We start from the raw sequence: 25,325 nt of genomic DNA on the forward strand, positions 1-25,325 counted from the left end.
TAGGACACGTCTAACAATTTAGGATAGTATTAAGTGGCAACATTAGTATATTTGAAATTTTAAAAGAAACCACACTTTTGGGGAACATTCTAAAGCCTTTATTTAGCATCAGGTAGATTATTTCATTATAACACTTGTTAACTTCAAGACAGCAATTAAAATCACGGACTGGCAGCTACCTAAGGCCCCTGGGAGCAGTCTCTCAGTCTGGGGTTTGGGTGGATAAATACTATAAGATTTAAGATTAATGTGCCCCAATTAAAGGGGCAAAACTACTGTACAGTAGGTCTCCACACATTAAGTACACAGGTACCTTGCAAACTTGAAATGCACAAGACCTCCTTTTATATAGTTTGATACTTACATACATGAGTGCAACTTACTTTCCCTAGTGGCATTTGCCACTGGAAGTGGAAGCATTTAACAAGGTTTGTCATTATGTAATGGTGATTAAAATCTATATTTCTAGGGCATTTTTGTGAATTGCTAGATTTTATACATATTTTCAGTTCAAATGTAAACTTAAACATTTTAATGATACTGACTGCAGAAAACTGTAAAAGTAAATTCAGAGCACTAAGTAAATGAAATACTTTTCCAGTTTAATTCTTTAGAATTTTCAAATCAGAAATATCTATTCTGAATATTCAGGCATTTTTTTTCTTCTTGGAAGATGGAAGGGGTAAAATTGGGAGGATTAGTATGAATAAAAGCCATCTTATCAATGAAGTCTTTATAAAATGACATAACCTCTATATTTGAGAATAAACATTGTATAGGAGGAGAGTTCTAAATATGTCAAAGGTTACATCTAAAACATTCAAGCATGACAGCATAAAAATATTCAAAATAACTTGATTTGGGATTACTATATAGTTCCGTAAAGCTAAAGTTACATTTAGGTATAAACCTTCAGTAAATATGGCAACAGCAACCATAAAAAGCATATTCCCCAGCAGTGTTCTCTTACCTCTATATAAAATAGTATTCCAAATAAGTACGTTTTATAGCAAAATTATGCATTTTTCCTAAGACTTTCATCACCAATATCGCCTTATACCCTGCTTTTGTTGGGTGAAATGCAGTTATCTCATGAGTGTTTTTTCATTTTTTTTTTAAAAGATAAGTAGAAACCAAGGGAAAAAAATTTAAAAACATAGGTTTAAGACTTATTTGTAGATTAGCCAAACACCCTGACTTGTATGCATTTTAATAAATGTCAGGCAAATTGAAGTAATTTCTGTCCCAGTAGCTGCCAGAGTAAATCCAGTCCTGTGCTCCATTGTAGGGATTAGGACCTTGATGGAACCACCTGTTAAAAGAAAAAGGACACGACTTACAGGGGAAACTATGGAAAATCACAGGCTGTTTTTTCACTAGTTTGCAGTATTATTCTATTGCAGCAACTCATTCTGTGAGTGAGGGATAGTTCTAAAGAGATGCTGAAGTGATGCTTTTTCTGCTTAGGTAGGGAACAGGTCTGTGGAATAATATTCCAAAAGGGGTAATGATACCATGCAAAAGGCATAGGGATTTCCCACCAGGATCTAGCAAGCTACTTGACAGAAGCAGGGTCTTCTAATAGGTTGGTTCGAAACAATGTATTTGTCTAACCGGTTTACCCTCTAGCCTGGGTCTTATTTTCCACAAGGCATTTTTTTAAGTAGTTGGGAATAAATTAGGATAAGGAAATTAACATTTACAGCATACCCACAGCAGTATGTAAGGCACCTGGTTCAGTGTAAATGCCCTTCAAACTCCTTTTTTTTTTTTCTTTGAGAAGCAGTTTTGCTCTTGTTGCCCAGGCTGGAGTGCGATGGTGCAATCTCAGCTCACTGCAACCTCTGCCTCCCGGGTGAAAGCGATTCTCCTGCCTCAGCCTCCCGAGTAGCTGGGATTACAGGCATGCACCACCACACCCAGATAATTTTGTATTTTTAGTAGAGACAGGGTTTCTCCACGTTGGTCAGGCTGGTCTCGAACTCCTGACCTCATGATCCGCCCACCTCGGCCTCCCAAAGTGCTGGGATTACAGGTGTGAGCCACCGCACCTGGCCTCAAACTCTTAAACTTCCATTTTACAGATGAGAAGCTGAATGTCCAAGCAGTTAAATAACTTGCCCAACCTAGTAACTGATGGCAAATTTAGGTTTAAGGTTAAAGACCATGATTTTTCTAATACACCATGCTACACATAATCCAAAAGACATGAATAGACATTTCTGAAGACATACAAATAGGCAACAGGATACGAGAAAACGTTCAACATCACTAATTATGAGGGAAACGTGAATAAAACCCACAAGATTATCGTCTTACACCAGTTAGGATGGCAATTATTAAAAAGAAAAACATGCTGGCGAGGATGCAAAAAAAGCAAGCTCATACACTCGTAGTGAAAATATAAATTAGTACAGCCATTATGGAAAACAGTATGGAGATTTTTGGGTTTTTTTTTTTTTTGAGACGGAGTTTCGCTCTGTCGCCCAGGCTGGAGTGCAGTGGCACGATCTCAGCTCACTGCAAGCTCTGCCTCCCGGGTTCAAGTGATTCTCCTGCCTCAGCCTCCTGAATATCTGGGACTACAGGCGCCTGCCACCACGCCCAGCTAATTTTTTGTATTTTTAGTAGAGACGGGGTTTCACCATGTTAGCCAGGATGGTCTCGATCTTCTGACCTCGTGATCCGCCCGCCTCGGCCTCCCAAAGTGCTGGGATTACAGACGTGAGCCACTGCACCCCGCCAGAGATTTCTTAAAAAAACTTAACTACCATAGGATCCGGCACTCCCACTACTGGGTATCCAAAGGAAAGGAAGTCAATGTATCAAAGGGATACCTGCATCCCCATGTTTATGACAGCACAATTCACAATAACAAAGATACGGAATCAACCTGTGTCCATCAATGGATGAATGGATAAAAGTCAGTGGAAATAACTTTTTTTCAGGCCTGGGACAACTCGGCAGGGTTTGTGTTAGATAGGCCCTTGCTCTGGGGTCACAGTGTCTGGCATCCCTGCCTCGTCTGCACACAGCAGCCTTCCTGAGAGCTCAGCCACACCCCCTGACTCAGGCACGCACCTCGTCTTCCAGTCCTCTTCTGACTTGGACCTGTTTTTGCGGGCTGCTCTTTGTTTTTCCTCAAGTCGTTTTTTTTCTTCACTAGCTTGATCTAAATTAAGAACATCAACACAAACCATTAACACTCTACATAGAGGATGCCAGGCACAGTATTAAGCACAAGAACTTCACAAAAGAACCATATCTACACGTTATCTCCCTTTTATTAGAACACAAATACCAGAATCAAATATCAAGCAAAAATTTTAACAGATACCTGGGCTAGTAAGAGGCAGAGCTGGTATCACAGATGCAGCATCTCTTTCACAGCCTATGCTCTTAACAACCTGGCCAAGAACAACCTGTTTATTCTTAAGGCCAAAACAACTGTGTTAAAATTCTTCAATGAAAACTTGGGTGTAAAAACTAAATAAATGTGAAATTATTCTGAATTCTTAGGAGACCTCACAGAGCTTCTTCAGATGCCATTCTTAAGAAATTTAAACTGTCTTCCAAAATACTGTTGCTGTGTCTCACTTTTTCTCCACTGTGGCACTATGACATGTTAGATGTGATGGCTCTATCGTAAGAGGCTGCCTAGTGTGGGAGAGGATGTTTAGCAGCATCCCTGGCCTGCAGACGCCAGCAGTCCCTCCTAAAAAGTGACAACCAAAGTCTTCAGACTTTGCTACATGTCTCCTTGTGGGGAAAAATGCCCCCCTTTTGAGAACCACTGAGTTGGAAGAAATTTAACACTATAAGAGAAAAATGGGCTGGGTACAGTGGCTCACACCTGTAATCCCAGCACTTTGGGAGTCTGAGGTGGGCGGATCACCTGAGGTCAGAAGGTCCAAGACCAACCTGGCCAACAGGGTGAAACCCCATTTCCACAAAAAATACAAAAATTAGCCGGGTGTGGTGGCACGTGCCTGTAGTCCCAGTTACTCAGGAGACTGAGGCACAAGAATAGCTTGAACCCAGGAGGTGGAGGTTGCAGTGAGCTGAGATTGCGCCACTGCACTCTGGCCTGGGAGACAGAGCAAGACTCTGTATAAAAAAAGAAAAAAATGTTGTAATTAATACCCCATTTACCCTGATGTGATTATTACATATTGTATGCCTGTATCAAAATATCCCACATACTACATAAGTATATACACCTGCTTATACCAACACACAAAAACATTTAAGTTATAATTAACCAAGGGGAGGCCACACTCTCCTCTGAGGCTGACAAGGTGCTATGTAAATTCTGAAGTAGACAGTGACTTAATTAGTCAGAATATGCCTCTGGCCATCTCCAGTATATTAAATTCTCAGGGGAGTATTACCACAATAATATGAGCTAATAAGGTCTGCGCAGATTTCCAAATTTAAAATAAAAGTTACTGAATTTAAATTGAATGTTAACTCAAACTTAATCTCTAAGAGAGACTAAAAACGCTAGTACCCCAATGATGCTAACAATCACCAGGAATAAACAAAGCATCATCCCCCGAGAAATGAGTCTTCACTGGTGGCTTTGGCGGATGCTAGTTACCTATCTCTCCATTTTCCATGGCTCTGATGTCAGGCCGTAACCTGCAGTCTGTCTTGGGAATCACACTCTCCATGTCTTTGTCTACTTCATTCAAAACCATTGCAAAACTAGTAAAATTATACATCTGAAAAGAAGCAAAAGGATGAAATTAAAATATGCCAAGGCATAATGCAAAATGAAACGTCCTGAAAGTAGAAGAGGGTTGACTTGACAATGACCCCCTCCCTTTCACGGTAACAATGGTCAGTCTTTCTCAGATCACACATATCTAAACGTTTTCACCAAAATCTGCATCATCTGTGGGTATCTCTCAAAAAAATCTCAAAGCAGGCTTTGCAGAATAAATATCCTCTATCATGATCAACTTTAAATAGAACTCTAAGCAAAAATCAACATTCTTTTATCTTCATTAAAATCATTCCTTGCTGGGTCTGGAGGGCTGGTACTGACTAGGCTGCACCAGCTTATATTTAATAAGGACCAGTTTCACCGCTAAGTAGCTGTTAAAGAAGCCCCAGTGAAGTCCTAACCCAACACATCCTCCCAGCCAGATGCCAGAGGGATGGACAGCATGATGCACTTACGACGCGCTGAGCTCAGGCAAGAAGGGAGCACCCGGGAGCCAGTGGGGGCTCAGGATGCCAACCTGCCTGTCTCCATGCTGCCTGGGCCGACCCTACACGTGCCAGGAAAGAGCGCCACAATGCTGAACACAGACAGTGAGGCCACAGCCAGCAAGCCCAGTCTCACCTGGGCAGAATTTGGAGGCCGTGGGGCTATTCGCCATAGAAGAACGCTTCCAGGGATAATGAATACACTTTCAGAATCCGGCATTGGCATTTCATCCGACTCCTCAGAGGTGCTCATCTAGAAAAACCAATCAATGAACAAAATTTAAGTAGAAAGTTTTAAGATACAGTCAAGCACCACATAATGACATTTTCAGTCAACAACAGACTGTAAATATGATGGCAGTCCCCTAAGGTTATAGCGGAGCATGTATAGAAATCTGCTATATGGCATTTGATATTGGCACTGCGGATCAAGTAAGGGAAATGACCGATACTCAGTAACGGTGTTAGGACTTTTGGCTTTCCACGTGAAAAAAGAGATATACATGAAAATACATACACGATCTTAGTTTGTGTAAGTACACTGTATGAGGTTCACGCAATGATGAAATCACCTAATGATTTCTTAGAACATATCCCTGTCCTTAGGAAAATACATATACACTTACAAATTGTAAATCATCGTTTATTGCACACCACTAGAATGTAAACTACATGAGGGCAGGGACACTGTGACTTTCTAATTCTTATATCCTTACTTTGAACACAGTGTGGGAAGCCAACGGATACCTGCTGAATGCCCAAGTGGGTGCTAAGAGTCTCACAAGCTTCGTGTGTTGTGCCATTTAGTGTTATCCACATTTAAGTCATTATCATCATCACTCTTTCCTATAGGGTTTTATGTTTTTAAGGCTGTTTCCTTTTTAAAGACAAAATAATTCATTTGAGTATTTATTTTTAATATTTTTGAGATAGGGTCTTGCTCTGTTGCCCAGGCTCAAGTACAGTGGTGCAATCACAGCTCACTGTAACCTCAAACTCCTGGGTTCAAGCAATCCTCCTGCCTCAGCCTCCCAAAGCATCGTTTGAGTATCTACTAAGGAACTACTGGAGGCCCAGCAACTGGGGTGCTAGAGAAGCACCCCTGACTTTCGTGGAGCTCACACACCAGAGAGGAACAATCTGAGAACAACAAAAGGTTACATTCTTGGGGAAGTCAACCAAATGTATCAATGCCACAAAACCAGGAGGGATCCTGAATGCATCTGATGAAAAGAGAATTTTTCATTAGATGAAATACAGGGAGCCAGCATTTCCTCGGGCTCCCCTCCCCGCGGCCCAGCTATGCTAGTGCTCTATGTATGTGGTCTTTATGCAACAATCCCTCGAGGAGAGGTCACGACCGCTTTTTAGACATATGGAATGAAGGCTTTGGAAGGGTAAGTCATAGTCCCAGCATCACACAGTGAACAAATCTAGAACTACTGGCTGAGACACATTCAGTGAATATACAGTTTACAAAATAGCACAGAGGTGACAACGCTAATGACACAAACTTCCCGCAGCGTCTGTGTTCAGGAACGTCAGAAATCCATGGTAGGCAGATGACAGGAACACAGGAATGAGAGAGACCAGAAAAGCAGTGGATGTGTGAGAATACCTGCTCTCTCCAAGGGGAAAAAAAAATACTTTTTCACAGACTGACTGGGAGTTTAGGGAATATGAGGAATGTTTTCTGGAATTTCAGCAACATTCTCAGCCATCCGCACTCTGTGAAGAGGTTGGAAGGCAAGCATGTTGGGGAGATCGTCTTTGTCAAGGTGCCTCCTATCAGCAGGAGCTGCCGCCAAGGAGTTTGTGCCGGGGGTCCCAGAATCCTGGACATGCCCTTCTCAGCCCCATCAGTTTCCTGCTGGCTGTAGAGCACAGTTGGTGCACAGTTCCCGTGGGCAGGAACATGGGGTATAAAGAGGGAAGCAGAACTGTGCACACACAGCTAAAGGGAAACAAAGAAAGAAAGAAACAGTCCCAGCCACAGGAAAGCAGAATGCTCCGGCCATTTAATAAACCTCTTTTCACTTTGGGAGCAAGGCTAACTCCGTCTACAAAGAAAGTCACTCATAAATACACCTTCTGCTTTTGAGGGATCTTAGGGCTTCCTGAACTTTCACATGCATAAGAAACGCTAAAGAGCCCCAGAGACTGGTCTTCAGTAGGTCTGAGGTAAAGCTGGGCCGCCTGCATTTCTAATGAGCTCGCAGATAATGCTCAAGATGCCAGTCCGAGGAAGTACTTTTGGCAGAAATGACTTTATCAGTCTTTACTATGAGCAGATACTATTCTGAGCCCATTATGTTTGTTAACTCATTTAACAGGTAGGTGCTATTATAGTGCCTGTGTTACAAATGGAGGCAGTGAGGCAGAGAGATGAGAAATCTCGGCTTGTACTGCTCATCACCGGTGGGGCTAAGATTCTAACCCAGAGTTTGCGCTCGGAACCACTATCTTGGTTACTGGAAAGGAATCCGTCCTCAAATATTTCCTGTCCAAAGAGGTGCAGTCCTAGAGCATTTACGCCAGGAGGGAAGGGGCAGGAGTTTGCCAACCACTGGAGCCTGCTTGGGACCACGCGACAAGAAGCCACGTATGTGCCTCCCCTAGTGGGATTTAACTATCCCACAAAGAAGAAAGTTTAGTAAGAGGAAAGCAGCCCAGGGATGACTCCTTTAACTACGACCATCTTAACTTCGGTAATTTCACGATAAGGAACAAGGCAACAAAACTGATGATAAGCATGAAAATGTCAGAGAGAATTTTGGAGGAAATTTTAAATCTTCAACAATTTCAACTTTCAATGCACATAAACAGGAGGAAAAGAAAATGTTTCATTAAGATGAACTCCAACATTCCAAAGCTATGTGAATTAAAGCAAAGCTCCACATATAACTGCTCCACAGTTAAAAAACTGATAGGTGTCCACATCCTATACAAGGCTATGCCGAGTACTTGTTAAAGCAAATGTCTGATCATTAAAAAGAGAAAAGTGACATGCATTAGCAACAAGGAAGAAGAAAGTTAAACTGTGACCCTAGAACAGGCCACCTCCAAAAGGATTAGTACACACTGAAGAATCCAGTTATTCCTTCGATACCACCTTACAGGATGTTCACCTGTTTGCTGTTCTTCTTCTCTTCTGTATTTTTCTTATCATTTTTTTTGTAAGCATCAAACGTGGCAGGGTCAACACTGTATAAACATTCAGTCCACTTCCCATAGAGGGCACAGAGCTTCTTTTTGCTGTCAAGAAAAACTGATGTTTAGTTAACAAACCAGTGTTTGTTTTTTTAAAGCCGACAGCACCTGGTATTCCCAGGCGGTCTCCCATCCCAGTACTAACCAGGCCTGACCGTGCTTAGCTTCCAAGAGCAGATGAGATCAGGCGTGTTCAGGGTGGCATCGCCATAGACTGTTTTGCTGCAATTGAATATTACTATAAAGGTGTGTACGACTCACAGAGTCTCACTCTGTCACTCAGGCTGGAGTACAGAGGTATAATCATGGCTCACTGTAGCCTCAACCTCCTGGGCTCAAGGGTTCCTCCCACCTCAGCCTCCAGAGTAACTGGGTACACAGGCATGCGCCACCACGCCTGCCTAATTAAAAAGAAGTTTTTTTGTAGAGACAGGATCTCACTATGTTATCCAGGCTGGTCTCGAACTGGCTGCAAGCAATCCTCCCCACTCAGCCTCCCAAAGTGCTGGGAATACAGGCGTGAGCCACTGTGCTCAACCAAATCAGGTTCTTTAATGAAATAAACTTCCTTGTAGAAGAAAGATTTTTCAACTTATTAGAATGCTTGTTTCCTAGGTTATGGCAATGTTTTTTGTTTTTTGTTTTTTAGATGGAGTCTCGCTGTCACCTGGGCTGGAGTGTGGTGGTGCGATCTCGGCTCACTGCAACCTCCGCCTCCCAGGTTCAAGCAATTCTCCTGCCTCAGCCTCCCAATGGCTGGGATTACAGGTGCCCACCACCATGCCTGGCTAATTTTTTTGTATTTTTAGTAGAGATGGGGTTTCACTATGTTGGCCAGGCTGGTCTTGAACCTGACCTCGTGCCCACCTCAGCCTCCCAAAGTGCTGGGATTATAGGTGTGAGCCACTGCGCCCAGCCGACAATGTATTTTAATACCGACATTTTATCTAGTGAACAAAATCTATACTATTCAACATTTAAAAGAGAAATTTTACCTTTTATCTTGAATGTAGCCTTCAACTTTGTGTAATTCCTTACCAAAAAGGCCACATGGCTTAAAATTCAACACACATTTGTCCCCAGTCCTATAAAGAAAATATTAAGTTCAGATTATCATTTATTAGCAAAGCAGCAGTAGAGAAATAACTGCGATTACTTTTCTAGCAGCAGCTACTGTTTACGGATTTTCTGTGTGTGCCAGGCTCCATACTAAAGTGATAATGATTAATCCTCGATTGGTAATCTTCCCACCATAAAGAAAAGGTATGTGAGGGGCAGAAAGAATACATGACTTGCCTAAGGTCACAAAGTAGAATGGGAGCCCAGCTCTTTCTAGTAACTCCTATGCCCTGTCTCCCTGGCCCCCACTAAACAAAGGAAGCAAAATGAGCTGAGATTGGAATTAAGGTTCACAGAAGCTGGGTAAGCTGGGTTCACCCAGTCTTCCTTAATCAGAGACTTTAATGAACCCTCTTTATTAAATAAATGGGCTTCTAGTCATTCAAGAGTTAGTTATATTGCCTGATCCTTTTTTTTTTTTTTTTTTTTGAGATGGAGTCTTGCTCTGTCATCCAGGCTAAAGTGCAGTGGCACTATCTCGGCTCACTGCAACCTCCGCCTCCTGGGTTCAAGCAATTCTCCTGCCTCAGCCTCCTGAGTAGCTGGGATTACAGGCACCCGCCACCGTGCCCAGCTAATTTTTGTATTTTTAGTAGAGACGGGGTTTCACCATCTTGGCCAGGCTGGTCTCGAACTCCTGACCTCGTGATCCACCCACCTCGGCCTCCCAAAGTGCTAGGATTACAGGCGTGAGCCACCGTGCCCAGACTATATTACATGATTCTTAAATTTTCATCAGCCTGTTCTAGAGCTTTTCTTTAAAAACAAACAAAACAAAAAAACTGATGTCCACTAAAACTGCTTGATGAAAACTGAAGGAATGGACGAAGTACCCAAGGTGCCTTACTTGTGGTTTATAATTTCCACATTGCCGTACTGTTCGATCCACAGTTTACCCACAATGATATTATGCACACAGCAGGTGGGATTTGTCCATGTATATGCCTCATTGTGTCTAAAAAACAAAACCAAACCCAGAAGCATAAGTGAGAGGTATCACTTTGTTTAAAAAGTGCACTTGTTCCAAATGCCATTACTCAGAATAACAAACCAGGCTGCTTGAGATAACTACGTTCTAAGCCTTTAAAAATTCTATTGATGTTAACTCACCACAAAATTGGGATCATTTGCCCATTCTTGTTTCTTAAAAGGGAGTAACAGCTTAAGAAAAAATTCTATACTTCCACCAAACTCCAAATAAACTAAGTACATAATCATTTTAAGCATTCAAAAGTGTCATGAAACATTAAAAAAAGCTAAAGTAGAGACACAAAATAAAAAGTCTATTTAGCACTTTCTAGAGAAAGTACCCTCCAGCTCACCAAAGGAAAAAACTCATCTATGTGAATAAACTCTGATTTTATAATCCTATATATCCAGAGGAATAGAAATCATTCTACCATAAAGATACATGCACGGGAATGTTCACTGCAGCACTGTTCACAACAGCAAAGACATGGAATCAACCTAAATGCCCATTAATGATAGATTGGATAAAGCAAATGTGGCACACATACACCATGGAATACTATGCAGCCATAAAAAAGAACAAGATCATGTCTTTTCTGGGAATATGGAGGAGCTGGAGTCCATTATCCTTAGCAAACTAACGCAGGAACAGAAAACCAAATACCACATGTTCTCATTTATAAGTGGGAGCTGAATGATGTGAACTCATGAACACAAAGAAGGGATGAATAGACACTGGGGCCTACCTCAGGATGGAGGTTTGGAGGAGGGAGAAGATCAGAAAAAATAAGTATTGGGTACTATGCTTAGTACCTGGGTGACGAAACAAACCCACATGACAACAGTTTACCAACAGAACAAACCTGCACATGTACCCCCAAACCTAAAATAAAAGTTAAAAAAAAAGTTTTATTTTACTTTTTATTTTTTTTGAGACAGAGTCTCGCTGTGTCACCCAGGCTGGAATGCAGTGGCGTGATCTCGGCTCATTGCAACCTTCACCTCCCGGGTTCAAGTGATTCTTGGGCCTCAGCCTCCCGAGGAGCTGGGACTACAGGCGCGTGCCACCATGCCCGGCTAATTTTTGTATTTTTAGTAGAGATGGGTTTTTGCCATATTGGCCAGGCTGGTCTCGAACTCCTGACCTCAGGTGATCCACCCGCCTTGGCCTCCCAAAGTGCTGGGATTACAGGCGTGAGCCACCGCTGCACCTTCATATATTTGTCCTTAGATATGTGTCTTTTAATTTACATAAGGTAAAATTCATTTTTGTTGGTACTCAGGTTTATGCTTGCACAGATCTGTGTAACCACCACCAACACAATCAGGATCCTAAACAACTCCTCCACCCACAAACACTTCGTTCATGCTTCTCCTGGTAGTCAAACCTTTCTCCACTCCTAATCCCTGGATCTCCAACTCACTCCTTATCCCCAACAACTGATCTGTTCCCCATTGCAATAGTTTTTCCTTTTCCAGACGTCATATAAATGTAGATTACCTTTTGAGATTAGCATCTTCAATTTGTATAATGCACCTGAAATTCATCTGTGTTGTTCTACGTATCAGTCTTTGTGCTGAGTAGGATTCCGCTGTATGGATATGCCACCGTTTGTGTGACCATTCACCCACTGAAGGGCATGTGGGCTGTTTTCGGTTTTTGGTGATGATGAATAATGCTACTGTAAACATTTGTATACAGGTTTTGGGATGAACGTAAGTTTCCATTTCTCTAAGGCAAATACCTAGGTGTAGTATTGCTGAGTCATGTGGTAAACATAAGGTTAACTAGATGAGAAACTGCCAAACTGTTCTCCAGGGTGGCTCTACCATTTTACATTCCAACACCAACAATACACAGGTTGAGCATTCCAAATTCAAAACTTGGACATCTGAAATGCTCCAAAGTCTGAAACTTTTTGAGCACTGACATGACACTCAAAGGAAATAGTCACTGGAGTATTTAAGATTTTGGAATTTTGGATTTGAGATGCTAAACCAGTAGGTATATTGCAAATATTACAAAATCTGAAAATATTCAAAATCCAAAACACTTTTGGTATATTTTAAAAAAGGGATACTCAACCTGTATGAGATTTCTAGCTCCTCCACATCCTTGTCGGCACTTGGTATTGTCAATGTTTACAATTATTTTGATTTTAGACATTGTAATAGGTATAAATATAAATTGTAATAGGTATAAATAGGATAGCTCATTGTGGTTTTAACTCTGCAGTTCTCTAATAACTGATGCTGTTGAACATCTTTTTAAATTTTTATTTATTTTTTTTAGAGATGAGGTCTTATTCTACTATCTAGGATGGAGTGCAGTGGTGGATCATAGCTCACTGCAGCCTTGAACTCCTCGGCTCAAGTGACCCTCCTGCCTTAGCTTCCCTAGTAGCTATGACTACAGGCATGTGTCCCCATGCCTGGCTAAATTTATTTTATTTTATTTTTTTAGAGACGGAGTTTCACTATGTTGCCTAGGCTGGTCTTGAACTCCTGGCCTCAAGCAATCCTCCTGCCTCAGCCTCCTAAGTAACTGGAATTATAGGTGTGAGCCACTGCAATTAGCTGACTTCATGCGCTTATTTGCCATATATATATATGTGTGTATATATATATATATATATATATATGAAGTATCTATTCATTTTTTATTGTTCTTTTTTGTTGTTGTTGTTCCAGAGACAGGGTTTCACTCTGTTGCCCAGGCTGGAGTACAATGGCGCAATCATGGCTCACTGCAGCCTCGAACTCCTGGGCTTGAGAGATCCTCCCACCTGAGCCTCCCAAGCAACTGGGACTATAGGTGCATGTCACCAAACCCAGCTATTTTTAAAATCTTTTAGTAGAGACAAGGATCCCACTATGTTGCCCAGGCTGGTCTCTAACTCCTGGGCTCAAGTGATCCTCCCACTTCAGCCTCCCAAAGTGCTGGGATTACAGGCATGAGTCACTGCGCCTGACCTTATCATTTCTTATTGTTGAGTTTTAAGAATTCTTTATATATTGTGGCTACAAGTCCTTTGTTGGCTATATGATTTGCAAATAATTTTTACTATTCTATAGTTTATCTTTTCATTCTCTGAACAGTATCTTTGGATATAAGGTTTTTAATTTAATAAAATCTAATTTATCACTTTTTGTCTTTTATGGGTTATAATTTTGGTATCATATCCATAAGAGTTCTTTGCCTAATCCAAAGTTGTAAGAGTTTCTCCTATGTTTTCTTCCAAAACCCTTAGTTTTACATTTTACGTAAATGATCTATTTTGAGCTGATTTTTGTAAAAGGCGTGAGGTCTAGTTTGAGGTTCATTTTTTAACATATAGATGTCCAACTGTCTCCATAGCACAGATGGTTGTCTGTGGAAAGGACTATTCTTCTTAGCTGTATTGCCTTTGCAGCTTTGTCAAAAATCAACTGACCACATTTCTGCGGGTCAATTTCTGGATTCCCTTCCCCGTTGCATTAATCTATACTTTGTCTATAGTTTGGCCACCACCACACTGTCTTGATTACAACAGCTTTAGCATTAAGCCTTAAAATTGGGTAGTGGGAGTCCATCAATTCTGTTCTTCCTTTTCAAAATTATTTTGGCTGTTCTGTCATTTGCCTTTCCATACAAACTTAGAATTCGTAAGTTAGAATCAACTTCTCTGTATCTATTAAAAATCATCTTGGGATTTTGATTTGGACTGTGCTCATACAGACTGCTTATTGATCAGTGAGGGGTGAACTGACATCTTAACTATAATTGAGGCTTCCAAATATATCGAGACAGTGTGTCTCTGCATTACTGAGGTAATTCTTGATTACCTTCAACAGTATCTTGTAGTTTTCAACATACACATCCTTTACATATTTTGACATTTGCATTCTGCCATTGAGCCTATCCCAGTTATTATATTCTATTACTATATTTTTAGTACTAAAATTTCCAAAAATACTTCTTTTTTTTTTTTTTTTTTTTTTGCTAAAATGTCTTTTTCTATTTTAGTTTGTTGAGATTTTCCTGTTGCTTGGTATGCTGAATGACTTTGGATTGTATTCTGCACACCTGAATATTGTAAGACTCTGTCCTCTTAACCTCTTCTGGAGAATACTGATAAAAATTTTGTTTTAGTAGGCAATTAACAGAGTTTCAGGCCAGAAGCCCTGACTCTCCTCCTGTGAGCTTTGATTCCAGTGTCAGTTTAATTTTCAAAGCCTCTGTTGAGCTGCTCAGATCCACCCCTCAATAGCCATCCAGGGACCTGGCTCTCAGGCCACACAGCATTTCAGATCCTGAGGCCCTTGTGTACCCTTCTGGGTCATTTCAATGCATGTGTGTAGGGATGAACGTAGGAACTCATAATGCAGCTTCAGGGGACCCCTTTCTTGAGCTCCCTCCTCTTTGTGGTTTCCCCAACACTCTTAGACACCAGGGGGCGCTTTCTCTCCCCTCCGGCTGGCAAGCTGGGGTTTGAGCCTCTCTGCTCTGTCTTGTATCTCCCACAACTAGGTCTTCTTCTGGGGCAAAGGGGTAAAAGAGAAGAAAGAAAAACAAGTAACAGGAATTCTCTCACACTCTTTGAACCCCAGGGGTTCCTTTACTCAGTTTCTCTGGCCAAAGAGAAGGACTCTGAGGTACGTGTGTGATTGCCACAGCCACCATCGCAGCAGGAGTGTAGCTACAGACCCTAGTGCTTGCTTTGGGGCAAGGCTGTGAGACAAAATTAAAACAGGATTTCCCCTATTCTCTATTCCTGCAAGGGTATCTTTCTAGGTCCTTTAATTAGAAAGAAAGAATTACTCTCAGAACTTTTTTGGTCGGCCTCTAATCCCCAGTTCTGCAATTTGCTGCTCTGATTCTGAGCCAGATTTGGGAGAAATATATAAAACCAGTAAACTCACTGCCATATTGGTGTTCAGGTTTTGATTTCTCTCCCCAGTCTGCCTGCTACTATCTACTTTTCAGAGTCTTTGGGTTGTTGCTTTGTCTTCTGTCCGGGGTATCTAGCTGTAATCAGTGTTAAAGAGATAGGGTATCGTATGCTTATTCTATCCTAACTGGAATTAATTGTGGATTTAAAGCTAATCTTACAAAAGAAGAGAACTCCCAATTTATCTAACGCCTAACATGTGCCACACAATTGTCATTTCATTATTTCTCAGAGTGAATTCATTTTGAAAGATCTGTAAACAAAACATTGGCACAAGGATATAAAAAAGCATGTTTCATAAGAACTGTCATGAAGCAATTAACTCCATCGATCTTAAAATAGATCCAAACACCAAAGTCAAAAATCAAGTTAAACTATTTACACATACCCAGATTAATTAGCAATGGCTACTGCCATGTTTCTCAAATTCTTTTACATAGAGGTAGACAGTTTGCACTGTATGAAAGCTGTTTCTTTTTCTCCAGCTCTTGAACAGTAAGGTCAGCTGAGTGTGCATGTCTACACTTACAGGCAGGTCTACATGAAAAGAGTGTAATGGCTTGATTAGAACTCACTCAAGGAGCTCCAAGGTGATGGTTCCTTTGGGTTCTGCTTCTACACTCTTCCCCCAGAATTTCAGTTTGGGATAGATAGAGCCATGAAAGATGAAGTCATTGTTTAATCCTTCAGCATGAAATGCACTGATTGGTGGGTGATGGCTGACCTGTTCGGAGATGAGTCTAAATCCAAGGTCATCTCTTAAGATTTAAAAAAAAAAAAAAGAAAAAAGAAAAAAGAAAAAAAAAAAGCAACATTATAATTAACTCTATCATTAAACATGTACATAATTGCCCTTTCAAAGTAAACAATTCTTTTGTTGTTGTTGTTGAGACAAAATCTCGCTCTGTCGCTCAGGCTGGAGCAGTGGCGTGATCTTGGCTCGCTGCAACCCCTGCCTCCCAGGTTCAAGCACTTCTCCTCCCTCAGCCTCTCGACTAATTGGGATTACAGGCATGCACCACCACACCTGGCTAATTTTTGTATTTTTAGTAGAGACGGGGTTTCATCATGTTGGCCAGGTTGGTTTCGAACTCCTGACCTCGTGATCAACCCACCTCGGCCTCCCAAAGTGCTGGGATTACAGGCGTGAGCCACCATGCCCGGCCAACAATTCTTTATTCTCATTGCAATGAAACAACTTCATATATGAGAAATTATACAAATGCAACCCAAACCACCAAATCCAATGTTGTAATGCTAGCTACTTGAACAAATTAAAACAAAGAACACCCAGATGAATTTGAATGATTTGCATGAAAAAATATTAGTCATGTAAATTTAAAACACATCATTCCTTTTACATTAGAGAAATCTAGTGTGTCCACTTTCAAACATCTAGGGAATAAATGAGATCAAAACTTGTGCAGAGAAGAGGAGGAACACATAGAAAAACTAAAGCCAAATAAAGTCCCTTAATCATATATAAACAAGACACAGGCTAGCTCAAGCAAACAGAACTGCACTTACAGATGCAGTCATTGGCTTCATGCAAACAATATATACTTATGCTAATATATTTTATTTATATTTTTTAATAAAGAGATATTTTTATAAGAGGGCCTCACTGTTGCCCAGGCTGGAGCGCAGTGGCTAATGATGGGTGCAACCCCACCACTGAGCAGCACAGGAGTTTTGACCTGCGTCCATTTCTGACCTCCCTCTCCTGGGAGGTCAGCATATTCATGCCAAACTTAGTGCAGACACCTGGCCAGCATAGTGCACTACAGCCCAGAGCTCCTGGGCTCAAGAGATCCTGCTGCCTCAGCCTCTCAAGTAGCTGGGACTATAGGCCTGTGCCACCACAACCCAGCTAATAAACTTTAAGTGATTATTTTTAGGAGATATACCTGAGGTTAAATGACGAGTTAATGGGTGCAGCACACCAACATGGCACATGTATACATATGTAACTAACCTGCACATTGTGCACATGTACCCTAAAACTTAAAGTATAAAAAAAAGCAAAACAAAACTCGATCATGTCTTATGATCTACATAAGGAAAAAAGGAGGGTGATTAATCCCATGTGATCAGGAATACAAAAATCCTTGCAATTATTTCTTATAATGGTACCTTTTATATATGTTTCAGTATTTTTGACAGTCTCTAAAATAAGAGCTATCCTAGAAACAAACATCAAAATTGTTAACTTGCTCCAGTCCTATATAATTGTTATTCGTGATGACCAATATGTATGTATTTCTCCTCTTCATCTGCAACACTATATAAAGCATGCAAGTGAAAGGCCTCACCGTACTAATTCATAAGTCTCTCCCAGCAGTGGGTTGAAAGGCTTTCCAGTCCGTTCCCACTGAGAAGCAACAGCAGATACAGCAAACGCAGCTACACACTGTGGGACAGAGCATGAGAACAAGTCAAAAATAGCCGAGCTCACTCCGCATTCTCTTAGGAGAACTGAAATTTTGCTGAAGACAGTAATTTACAGAATTATTTTGAGGAGTTTCATTACTTTGGAGTTTTAATATGGCTCTAGCAGTGGGACATGGAAACTTGGATATTCAAAATGAAAATTACTTTCAGTCACTTCCTACAGTGTTATTCCCAACCATGGTTTTCATCACACTCTAACAGTGCTACAAATTCTCTCAAGGACTTTTAAAAAACCCTCAAGTCCAAAGTTACTTTTAATTCATTTAAAAATTTTTAAAAGTATGACACTCCAGGATTGGGGAAAGAGATATAAAACTCCACAACTTAATTGGTGTTAAGTCCACTGAGGTTGGAAAATGCTGACTTATATAGATGAAAGGACAGAAAGACTCAGTTTAGAATGCTATTGCTTTGTTGAAGGAGAACAATGTGTCCACTATACTCTACCTCTAACTAGTCCATCCATGTACAACATATAAAATGTTCCATCTAAAACATTAAAAAGTGCAACTCCTTGCCGTCTTTTAACATATAGCAATGTATATATATTTATATACACAAGTAAGCACAAACATATTTTTCTATTTTGTGTGTGTGTGTGTGTGTGTGTATGTGTTAACTTCTTCTTGGAAACACCCCGAGAAAGTCTGAAAGAAGAAAGGTTGAATTCTTCCCCTAACACAACGCTACTTTCTCAACTAAAGATTTAGCAAAAGCCAGCCGGGCGCGGTGGCTCACGCCTGTAATCCCAGCACTTTGGGAGGCCCAGGCGGGCGGATCACGAGGTCAGGAGATCGAGATCATCCTGGCTAACACAGGTGAAAACCCGTCTCTACTAAAAAAAATACAAAAAATTAGCCAGGCATAGTGGCGGGTGCCTGTAGTCCCAGCTGCTCGGGAGGCTGAGGAGGAGAATGGCGGGAACCTGGGAGGCGGAGCTTGCCGTGAGCCGAGATTGCGCCACTGCACTCCAGCCTGGGCGACAGAGCGAGACTCTGTCTCACACACACACACACAAAAGGATTTAGCAAAACCCACTAATATCCAGGTTTGCTTAATGGGCCACCTCCCGCTTCTCCTGCAATACTCATCGGTCTCTGCACGATGGTGTCACCCTAACCAGAGGACACTCCAGACATGCGGACTGAGTTTTGATAAAATTGCCCAACCTCACATTGAATTTAACACTAATTGTGTGAACGTGTGTGTGTTCGGGGCTGGGTTGGTAGCAAGGTCTCTAAGAGACCTTTTCCTCCCTTGGCTCATACCTGCATCCTTTCCACAGGATCAGAGAGTGAACTGGCCTTGTGGATGAGGTAAGTATGCTCCATGTATTCAGTTAGGCGCTGTAGAAAGCTCAGAGGCTCATTAAATATAACTGGCATCGTGATCTTGGATAGTTCCTATTTAACCAGAAAATTGAAAGTGTTATGTCCCATATACATAACAAACCAACCTATTGTTATCTTTACATAACATCCTCCTGGAAAGGACAGAACAGAAACTAGCAACCCATGAAATTTCATCAATATTGGTTCAATTTCACAAATTCTTTCCAGAGCACATAATACCATGGAGTATATCCTTCTAGGCCTTGAAGGAGGAAATACAAAGACTGCCCAAACATTCTCCTTGGCTCCAGGGAGCTCACTATCTGCTGGTGAGCATGAGCAGATGACTCTTCATCAGTCTGCCTTACATCAGAATTAGGAAATGGGAGACAAAGGCAATGGAGACAGAATGAAATTCTTCATAGTGGTGTTAAAATAATTAACTGCAGGGCCATTAATTACTGGAGATGGCTCCAGTGCCTTGAGTTCCTTCATAAGCAAACCGCTGAAACCCTCTCCCCTGTTGACTTAAGCCTCACCAATCAGAAACTGCCAAACTAACCTCTATCTAGGAACGTTACACTTTCCCCAAATGAATACACTTTCTTTGTCTGGCTCCCTCAAAGAACACCTTATAAAAGTAAAAGCTCCCCTTCCTGCCTTCTCAGTGGAGTGTGGAACAGCTTCAGGTCTGGGGCTGTTCAAGTCATGAATTGCTGTCTGTTCAAATATATGTGTTAAAACTTCAATATGTCTACATTTATCTTGTAACAACGGGCTAAGGATTAACCACACATACCATTTTTGTGAGTAATTTTCCAAAAGAAATTTCACAGCTTTTGAAATGACAATGAAATGAAATGATATGACAACACCGAGCTTATCTGAGCACACCAATTAGTATAAATTATGGTCTAGGGTACTAGCAGGCTACTGCATATTTTACAGAATAGATTTTAAATTCTGTCTGCCAGAATGCCTCCATCACAAGTGACTCTCAAAAATAATTTAACAATTAGGTAGGAAGTTTCTGACCTCAACTGCAACTGTTCAATTCTGTTTACCATGTGCCACCAGCAAGCAATATTCTGGTGAGACCTTTACAAAATTCATTAAGTAACACACTTATCTTGGTATTTACTGGAATATTCTGACAATCTTCCCAAACTTCTATCGACCATTCCCTTGGGAATCAGGTCTTTCATGAGGCCTGCTGGCTGGTTGCGTGGGCGGGTGAACAGTCCTGAGGTGTAGTCAGGCTGAATGCCACCTGACTTACCTCTTTTCCCCCTAAATATCCGTATTCCCACTGAGATTTTCAATTAAAAATAATGCAACCTGCAAAGAACTGAAACTGGAGCACATTCAAAGAAAATAAGCTCATTCATTACCATAAAATACTGCAGAAAACAGACATGTAACAGCTCAGCCTAATGAAAAGAAATGGTAAATTTATTGCTGCATCACTGGGGAGATGAGGGAAAACAGGAATGTATATAGAGAAATAAAAGGCTCAACTACATACACTCTAAGAGCTCATTAAATCCAGAGATTCACTACTGGGGACAAGTCAGAAAAACTGTGACTGCCAAGGCTTGTCTTAATTGAAATGTCCCAGGCTCTCTTTCTTCTATTTTTCTTTTTCTTTTGAGATGGAGTCTCACTCTGTCACCCAGGCTGGAGTACAGTGGCACAATCTTGGCTCACTGTAACCTCTGCCTCCCAGGTTCATGCAATTCTCCTGCCTCAGCCTCCGGAGTAGCTGGGATTACAGATGTGCACCACCAGACCTGGATAATTTTTGTATTTTTTTAGTAGAGACAGGGTTTCACCATGTTGGTCAGGCTGGTCTCGAACTCCTGACCTCAAGTGATCCGATCCTCCCACCTCAGCCTCCGATTACAGGTGTGAGCCATAGCACCTGGCCTTCTATTTTTCAATAAAAACTATCGTTATTGTTTTTTTCTATTAAAAAAACTAACTGGGAAATACATAACTGTCTTAGTATAAAATATAATAATATTGAAATAAAAACATGAAAGTGTCTCTTTACTTCCCTTTCCCACTCCTCTCCCCAGAGACAAAACAACAGCAACACTTTGGGATACATACCTATGTATTTACACACATATGCATACATACTCCTGATTTATATTCACACACAGACAGATTTTTCTTTTTCTTTTTCTTTTTCTTTTTTTTTTTTTTTTTGAGGCGGAGTTTTGCTCTTGTCGCCCAGGCTGGAGTGCAAAGGCGCAATCTTGGCTCACTGAAACCTCCACTTCCCAGGTTCAAGCGATTCTCATGCCTCAGCCTCCTGAGTAGCTGGAACTACAGGCGTGCAGCACCATGCCTGGCTAATTTTTTTTTATTTTTAGTAGAGACGGGGTTTCACCATGTTGGCCAGGCTGGTCTTGAACTCCTGACCTCAGGTGATCCACCCGCCTCAGCCTCCCAAAGTGCTGGGATTACAGGCATGAGCCACCGTGCCCAGCCAAGATTTGTTTGTTTTAATGCATGAGGTCAGCTCTGTGTATTGACTCATTACACCTTCACTGTGTTTTGGGGATCTTTTAGCGGGGTGTTATACACATGTAAAGTACATACATCGAGTCTTTCCAGTTCTTTCTAATCACAGGATAGTATAATGCTAAGACCACTGAACCAGACTGAGTTCCACTGCTGGGTTCACCATTACTAGCCGTGTAGCTTTGACCAAGTTAAGCCCTGTGCCAGTTCCCTCATCAATAAGTACTAAGTACTAATATAATAGTATCTACCATAAAGCATAATTCTGGGCACATTGGTAATGCTATATGTGTGTTTGTTAAATTTAAAACAAAGTCCATATATGGACATACCATGAACTATTTAATCATATATCTTTAAGAATATAGGCAAATATGGATTTCAAGTAGACTTCTCTAAAGTGGAGTTTCTGGGTCAAGAGCATGCTCATTTAATTTATTTATTTTTTTCTTACAGATACTACCAAGCTGAATGCTTTCCAAAACACCTTAACCAATTTATACTGCCACCAATGCTGCATGACAGTCAACATCTCTGATGCTAAAAGAGGTGTATTATTCCCAATTTGTTCCTTCTGTCATGTTTATGCTTTCATTAAACACGTATTTAACTGAGCACCTACTATGTGCCAGGTACTGCAGTAAAAGCCTCATTACAACCACTGAACCTGGAATGCCCTGCTCTCTCTTCCCTTTATTCCTCTATGTCCTACCCAGATTTTAAGGCCCAGTTCAAGTCTTTCCTCCTCAAGTTTTGTAGCACTCACTGATTTCCTACTCTTTCCAACTGCTAGAGTACCAAAATGTACTGCTCACAACTGAGCATTTGATCAGAGATTAGATTCTATTACCTACTGTTATAGTATGGGTGGTAACCAGCTTATCTTGCTACGTGTATAGTAATACAATTCCTTGGGAAACGGACACTATCTTATACCCCATCTACATCCCCCCATCACCTCACAGAGAGAGGGGAACACTGCAGGTGTGCCCTGCCCCAGATGCACCCTGCATTCTCACTGCCCCCACCCTGCATTCTCATTGCCCCCACCCTGCATTCTCACTGCCCCCACCCTGCATTCTCATTGCCCCCACCCTGCATTCTCACTGCCCCCACCCTGCATTCTCATTGCCCCCACCCTGCATTCTCACTGCCCTGTGAGCTTTCCCTTTTCAGGCATTTGTCACACACTGCACTTCCCGCCTCCTTCAGTGGAGAGCTCCTTGAAGACAAAGGTCTTGCTTAATAATGCATGTGGTTAACACAGCTAAATGCTGAGTAAAAAAAATTGGTTACTTTTGGAATATTATTCAGTGCTAAAAGGAAATGAGCTATCAAGTCATGGAAAGACATGGAGGAAACTTAGATGCCTATTACTAAGGGAAAAAAAGTCGATATGATTCCAATTGTATGACATTCTGGATAAGACAAAACTATGGAGACAGTAAAAAGGTCAGTGGTTGCCCAGGGTAAGGGGGAGGAATGAACAGACAGAGCAAAGGGGATTTTTAAGGCGTGAAAACACTTTGTGTGGTACTACAATGTTGGATACATGTCATTACATGAACACGGAACACCAAGAGTGAGCCCTAGTATAAACTATGAACTTGGGGTGATGATGTATCGCAGGTTCACCAATTCTTTTTTCTTTTTTTTTGAGACTGAGTCTCGCCCTGTGGCCCAGGCTGAAGTGCAATGGCGGCTCACTGCAACCTCCACCTCCTGGGTTCGAGCAATTCTCCTGCCTCAGCCTCCCAAGGAGCTGGGACTACAGGCACGTGCTACCACGCCCAGCTAATTTTTTGTATCTTTAGTAGAGACGAGGTTTCACCACGTTGGCAAGGCTGGTCTTGAACTCCTGACCTCGTGATCCGCCCACCTCGGCCTCCCAAAGTGCTGAGATTACAGGCATGAGCCACTGCACCCGTCCAGGTTCACCGACTGTAACAAATGGGCCGCCCTGGTGAGGGATGCTGACAATAGGGAGGCTATGCACGTGTGGGGCCAGGGAGTGTGTGGGAACTCTCTGCACCTTCCTCTCAATTTTGCTGTAAACTGAAAACTACTTTATAACATAAAAGTCTTTTGAAAAATAAAATTAGGCCAAGCATGGTGGCTCACATGTGTAATCTCACCACTTTGGGGACCAAGGCACGAGGATCACTTGAGCCCAGGAATTCGAGACCCACCTGGGCAGCAAAGTGAGTATCTCTACAAAAAAATTAGAAAACTAGCTAAGTGTAGGGGCGTGCATCTGTAGTCCCAGCTTCTTGGGAGGCCGAGGCAGAAGGCTTGCTTGAGCTCAGGAGATCAAGGCTATAGTGAATCATGTTCGTGCCACTGCATTCCAGCCTGGGTGACACAGCAAGACCCTGTCTTAAAAAATAAAATAAAATTTTAAGAAGATGAATTTTGATGAATCATACTTTAGGAAAGATCAAATTATCTTTCTAGTCCTGCTACAGAAAATATCATAGTCGCAGTCACATGTGATAAAAGAGAATGTAAAGCCAAAAAAGAGTAGCAAAAAAAGTACAGAAGAATGTTAAGGCAATTAAAGAGTTTGTAATGATTTTGGATGTATATTGTTTGTGGTACTAGACACAAACAACGTTACTGTGGTAATAGTGATATTTACACTTCAAAACTTGTGATGATTTTTCCTCATTCTAAATAAATATTCACCTTAAAATCTGAAAAAACAGGTTATAAAGCAACATGTTCAAAAATATTCTAATCTTGTTAAATATGTTTTTATAAACATAGAAACAAATGCTAGAAGATAGTAACATCAAAAAGTTAATAGTGGGTATCTCTAGGAGTTGGGGGCATATGGAATCCTAATAACCTTCCTTCTGCTTTTCTGTATTTTCCAGATTTCCTAAAATGAACATGTACTGCTCTTCTAATCAAGGGTAAAATGAGATGTTACTTTAAAACCTAAGGTGGCTCAGGCCTGTAATCCCAGCACTTTGGGAAGACAAGGTGGGTGGATCACGAGGTCAGGAGTTCGAGACCAGCCTGGCCAACATGGTGAAACCCTGTCTCTACTAAAAATACAAAAATTAGCTGGGCATGGTGGTGTGTGCTTGTAATCCTAGCTACTCGGGAGGCTGAGGCAGGAGGATTGCTTGAACCTGGGAGGCAGAGGTTGCAGTGAGCCAAGATCATGCCACTGCATTCCAGCCTGGGCGACAGAACAAGACTCCGTCTCAAAAAAAAAAAAAAAAAAAAAAAATTCAGACAGGCAAAAGGAAAGGCCAGGGAAACTAACAGCCTCATACCGCAGCAGCTGGTCCACACCTTATAATACACACATTTGCACTGATGCTAGTCATAAAATGGATAAGGAAAAATTGGCGTAGAAGTAATACAATGGAAAAAGAAGAGCAACAAAATACATTCAGATTAGTCCACTCCTAAGTTCCAGAGACAGGAAATTAAAAGAAGAGGTTCCTACTTCTTGGGTAAGGTTGCTAAAGATAAATAAATAAGAAAGGGCTCTGAACAGAGAGTAGAATGGTGGTTGCCGGGCTGATGAAGGGGGAGTAGGGAAGTTGGTGTTTCGAGG

General features: G+C 41.4%; 1 protein-coding gene and 1 pseudogene across 7 annotated transcripts in view; both read right to left on the bottom strand.

The window, feature by feature from the left end:
- Positions 1-83: 83 nt before the first annotated feature.
- Positions 84-25,325, bottom strand: part of OSBPL1A (oxysterol binding protein like 1A) — a 233,095-nt gene continuing 207,853 nt past the window's right edge. For all 7 annotated transcript variants that reach the window (XM_009433810.5, XM_063796042.1, XM_054672214.2 and 4 more), the window contains 10 exons: positions 19,163-19,297; positions 17,756-17,853; positions 16,019-16,201; positions 10,391-10,498; positions 9,420-9,509; positions 8,343-8,469; positions 5,351-5,467; positions 4,601-4,724; positions 3,082-3,172; positions 84-1,312 (listed from right to left, as the gene is read on the bottom strand). In XM_009433810.5, coding sequence (XP_009432085.4) covers positions 1,210-1,312; positions 3,082-3,172; positions 4,601-4,724; positions 5,351-5,467; positions 8,343-8,469; positions 9,420-9,509; positions 10,391-10,498; positions 16,019-16,201; positions 17,756-17,853; positions 19,163-19,297 — 1,176 coding nt within the window. In that variant the 3' untranslated portion in view covers positions 84-1,209. The remainder of the gene's footprint in view (positions 1,313-3,081; positions 3,173-4,600; positions 4,725-5,350; positions 5,468-8,342; positions 8,470-9,419; positions 9,510-10,390; positions 10,499-16,018; positions 16,202-17,755; positions 17,854-19,162; positions 19,298-25,325) is intronic.
- On the bottom strand, positions 8,521-8,639 carry LOC112206326 (5S ribosomal RNA; annotated as a pseudogene).

Source organism: Pan troglodytes, chromosome 17 (assembly GCF_028858775.2).
Source record: "Pan troglodytes isolate AG18354 chromosome 17, NHGRI_mPanTro3-v2.0_pri, whole genome shotgun sequence".
Classification (NCBI taxonomy): Eukaryota; Metazoa; Chordata; class Mammalia; order Primates; family Hominidae; genus Pan; species Pan troglodytes.